Source organism: Hibiscus syriacus, unplaced genomic scaffold, assembly GCF_006381635.1.
Source record: "Hibiscus syriacus cultivar Baekdansim isolate YM2019G1 unplaced genomic scaffold, ASM638163v2 tig00109957_pilon, whole genome shotgun sequence".
NCBI lineage: Eukaryota > Viridiplantae > Streptophyta > Magnoliopsida > Malvales > Malvaceae > Hibiscus > Hibiscus syriacus.
This window is the reverse complement of record NW_024062539.1, coordinates 2,079,288-2,084,036: the sequence shown is the minus strand read 5'-3', so window position 1 is coordinate 2,084,036 and position 4,749 is coordinate 2,079,288. Positions and strand designations below refer to the sequence as shown.

The following is a 4,749-nucleotide window of genomic DNA, read 5'->3' as shown; positions in this document are numbered from 1 at the left end:
AAGAAGTGACTCCTAATTGCTATGTGATTTGTGGTTTATGCATATATGTGCATTTGGTGAGCTAATAGAATTAGTGAATAAGCTGAATTTTGTAAATTGATGAAATCTACCTAGAGTTGTGTTCTAAACAGTAAGATTAGAAAATCACCATAAATTCTAAAACAAATTATTAGGGGATGATTTTTATACCGTTGGATTCTTATATCAGTTTTGTTTTGTTTAAAACAAACATCTTTTTAATCGAGCATAGGTAGAAAACAGGACATCATATTCTTCTCAAGACAACTTCTGTAAGTCAACTTTGAAAATTCACCATAAATTGTACCAATTGAACTAGAAGAAGTGTCTTATATGGTTAGATTAGTATTCAAGTCTAGTTCTCACTGGTATAAACGAAATAATTTTTAAGTGTGTAGATTAATATATAATAATATTTCTTTGAAGGTAGTGCAAACTGCCAACATATGAAACTTATCATAAATTATGTTTTCATGTTACTCCTATGTTATATACTATTATAAATGTTGAAATGAGTCAACTTTATTACATTTGGCATGATAGTTAAGATTATTTATTTTATGACGAATATGATGTGTTTATGTTTAAGAAAGTTAAATGAGGATGATTATGATATATAAATGTTATGTGGAAATGAAGTGTTTAGGGTATGAGCTACCCATTATGTTATGATATGAAAAGTCATTTATGTCAATTTATTGATATCTATGATATCCAATAATGTATAATAATTAATGGAAAAACCTATTGTATGTTGCTTTGAGAGTTATAGGTACACTTGGCATGCCAGGAAATTGAGTAAGTTCAAGTTAAGTCAAGTTATAGTGAATCCGTGTACAATACGTATGGCACCACTGGTGCATATTATATGTTTTGCACTTGGAGTGCATCATATGATTATGATTGGCACCGTGAAGTGCCTAGTGCGCACATTATGTATGACTCACATACTTTGCATTCTCATAAATGTGCATTGGGCTATGAACTTGAAAATAAGTTATGAATATGAAATTAACTTATGAATTTGAAATAAGTTTTGAGTCCGAAAATAAGTTCTGAATTTGACAATGAGTTATGAAATGTGAAAGTAAAGATTATGAAAATGAAATGTGAAAGTGAATATGAATATGAAAGTGAAAGATGAAAAATGAAACATGAAAGTTTTGTATTGTATATGAATGAAAAAGATTATGATATGACTATTATGTATAATATTGTTTATCATGGCTTTGATATGACCATTATGTCTAATATTGTTTATCATGGTTTTGATAAAATCATGAGATAATGATTTTCAGGTCATTGATAAGGAAAAATGGCTTGAATAAATCGATTTGAATATTTAGTGATTTTATTGGAATTTAAGTTAATGTTTTAAATTGTTATGATATTATTAAGTTTTATATAAGTGAATATGTTGTTTAGATGTTGCTAAACTATTTGATATTTTTATCACTTTAGTTTGTTTATATTGTCTCACTAGTATATACTTAGTGTGTGATGATTTTCACGCGTAGGTAAAGAAGAACAAGTGAAGTAAGGAGCTCTGTGGGCATCAATCAATAAAGAAAAAGGTTCAGGCATCAGTAATGACATCCTACTATTTTAAATTTTCTAGATGTCATGTATACAAATAAGACAAATCTAAAATATGTTATGATGGATATAAATATGAATTTAAGTTTTGTGTTTTAAATAAAAATTATATTTTGACAGAGTAAAAAATAATTTAAATTAGATAGTAATTAGGCAGTTTATCGCATAATATGGAACAATATAGAACTTCTAGTTGTTGCCTGAAACTGATATTGGTTTAGAGGCTTAAATACTATAATATGATTTTACGTGATTACATTATTTATTGAAAAAATTAAATTGGATAAATTTTAAAAGTTCAAAATTTTATTGGATTTTCAACCTTAGAATGTATGTAAAGCTATGTGACATCTTTGACTCGTATTCAGGTACGTATACGGGTTAAGGGTGTTACATTAAATCCTCCAATCAGGTGACGATATGTGTCTTAACACTTGGCATTAGTGACACATGGCACGATATGATTCGAAGGTTAAATTTATTTGAATTTATTAAAATTAAGAATAAATTGATAGAATATATAAGTAACAATGACCAAATGTGTAATTATTCCAAGTTTTTTTACTGTCACATCATTACTTCCGTTAACTAGTAACCACTAGTGGTTTGATTAAATATATTTAAACAATTAGGTGGTCTGATTGACAAAAATTAAAAATAGTGATCAAAATAAAAAGAGATTAAGGTGGTTACTGCTATAAGTTATCCAAAAAAGAATCCTCAAGGTAAGCGTGGCTAGCATGATGCCACGTGCACCAATTTATGAAGGTCTTGCACTGTATTATTGAAGGAGCAATGGAGCAGTTCCTCAATTTGGGAATTTAAATCTACAATATTTAATTTTGTTACAGGTAAATTCTACAGTGATTACCTAATTATAATTCCCTTTCATTTTTATTATTATTTTTGATTTATTATCAAATAGACTACTCAATTATTTAAATGCATTTAATTAGACTATTTGTCTTAACTGAAATATTATGACAGTTAATAAAATTAATATAATTATATATTTAATTATCAATATTTATATATTCTATCAATTTAATCATAATATTAATTCAATTTAATAAAATTAATCTCCAATAAGATGGAGATAAGTGTCACCACATTATTTCATCAACAAAAGGCTTCAATAATAAAACATGCTTTAAAGGGGGATCAAACCCCTAACATAATGCTCCCTAAAGCAAGCCTTAACCACTAGGCTAAGGTGCTCAATTTCTAAATGATTACAACATTCGGATACATAAGCTATTAAAATTAATGGAGGAAACCAACATGCTGTAGATTCAAAATTGAGATTTTAAGGTGTGACACTTTGCCATTAAACGAAACCCTATATTCAATTAAAATTTAAATATTGTATATATATAAGTATTAAATTGAGTTTTTCTTAAAAAAAGTAAAATTTAGATTTTTATATTTTTAAGTTATATTTATTTTTATATAATTTCTTTACATATAATCATTAAATTATTTTTTTCAATACCGAGTGAGACACGTGTATGATTAGGATTTGTTCCCAGTCCCCCTCAAACCAAGAGCCCGGGGGAGGGATCAGCGGCTAGTATCTCATCAACGGCAATGTCAAAATATTGGATCTAACGGTTGACATCGAATTGGCGGCTGCCGCCCAGTATTGTTTTCCAAATCTTGGACTTAAATTTGGAGTATGGTGGACAATTTTTTATAATAAAGAAATAAATTAATGAAGTAGCCGTTGGAGGTGATTGCTCCTATAAAAAGAGGCACAGACTTCGACACGCATGAAAGTTGGGTGGAAAAATATTGTAATAAAAACCCTCTTTTTATATTTCTCCTCAGTTTTTTCACCGAGGAAATTTCATCCTCTCTGTGATATATAGATTTTCAAAATTTTGGATTTTAGGGGTCTGATCGTAAGGATTATAGCCTCCTTTTTGTTTTATGGATGCGATTTTCATGTCATCTTCAGCGGAGAAATCTGTTTCTCCAAACAACAATAATATTCTAAGGAGATATAGCAGCGGATCTAATTTCATTTCGAAACAAAATGAAAACCTATTTCACAACACGAGCATCATCCATGGAGGAGGAGGAGGAGGAGGAGGAGGGATGATGTTTGCTCCTCCGCCGTCTCTTTCCTTCTCTTATAACCCTTCAGCTCCTGTTCTCAATCCATTATTCTATCAGAATTATCAGCAGCAACCGCCGTTCCTTCCTCTTCCGGTCCCTAATAAGCCTCTTCATACTTCGCTCCCTTGTCGAACTCGAAGCCTTTCATCGTCTCTATCTAACGTGAAAAATAAGAACCAAGATCCAAAGAGATCAAAATCAAAGCAACTCACTGGGAAATCGATAGAAGAGCCGAAGAAACTTCAGCCGAAGCCGACAGTGGCAACGAAAACACAAGCTGTAAATAAGCCCTTTGCGACGGCCTCAGCTGAAGTTTCAGGAACGGTTCCGAATGAAACCCCTAAGGTTGGTTTAGATTTGGACAGGCTTTCAAGCTCTATCTTTACGCTCTCTCCGCCACCAAGTAGCTTGCCTTTGCCTAGCTTTTGGCTTAGGCCAAAGCTTAGCTGCAACGCTGAAGCTGCTTCAGTAGACGATGGAGCCACCGACCATCTCCGACAATTCCTTCGTCTCCCTTGAAGCTGAAAAAAACTAGTACCCGACTTCGGTTTTGGTTCGCCGGTTGCTATCTGACGGGTCTTTTGCGTAAATAAAGGCCTTAATAATAAAGGGTATGTTTTGGTTTCTTGTTCTTCGTCTTAATTTTCTTTTGTCATGGGAAAATGTTACCATCACCTCTTAGGTTTTTCAAAGTAGAGGTGCATAGAATGGAAATGGAAAAAAATGGAACGCAGATGATAGAAGTTTGCTTGCTTCTTAGTTCTAAGTCTTTGGGTCAAGAATTTGTGGAACATTTCTTCTCTATCAATCATGGTAATGTAATTCAGATTTGACTGTTAATCATATTGTGATCACCTCCTTGTTTTTTTAATTGGGGTGAACATATACATGAATAATATGGATTATAATATGTAAGGATTTGGAATTTTCTTTTGTTGTTAGGCTGCTTTGGAATAGAACGCCAGTAAAGAATACTCCCCTACCTTCTTTCCTCTTTGTATTGTTAACTTGATGCGT

The 4,749-nt window shown here is 31.6% G+C and overlaps 1 protein-coding gene across 1 annotated transcript; it reads left to right on the top strand.

Annotated features, from left to right (window-relative positions):
- The first annotated feature begins 3,519 nt into the window (after positions 1-3,519).
- LOC120211096 lies at positions 3,520-4,489 on the top strand. Its single transcript, XM_039209719.1, has 2 exons — positions 3,520-4,045; positions 4,088-4,489. The coding sequence occupies exons 1-2, from the start codon at positions 3,544-3,546 to the stop codon at positions 4,249-4,251; spliced, it is 666 nt and encodes a 221-aa protein (XP_039065650.1). The 5' UTR covers positions 3,520-3,543; the 3' UTR covers positions 4,252-4,489.
- The last annotated feature ends 260 nt before the right edge of the window (positions 4,490-4,749 follow it).

What these genes read in the sequence shown, in the direction of transcription:
- LOC120211096 (XM_039209719.1), top strand. Translation starts at nt 3,544, where the DNA reads ATGGATGCGATTTTCATGTCATCTTCAGCGGAGAAATCTGTTTCTCCA. An exon ending in TGCGACGGCCTCAGCTGAAG is followed by an intron (nt 4,046 to 4,087) that starts TTTCAGGAACGG and finishes AGGTTGGTTTAG; the next exon opens with ATTTGGACAGGCTTTCAAGC.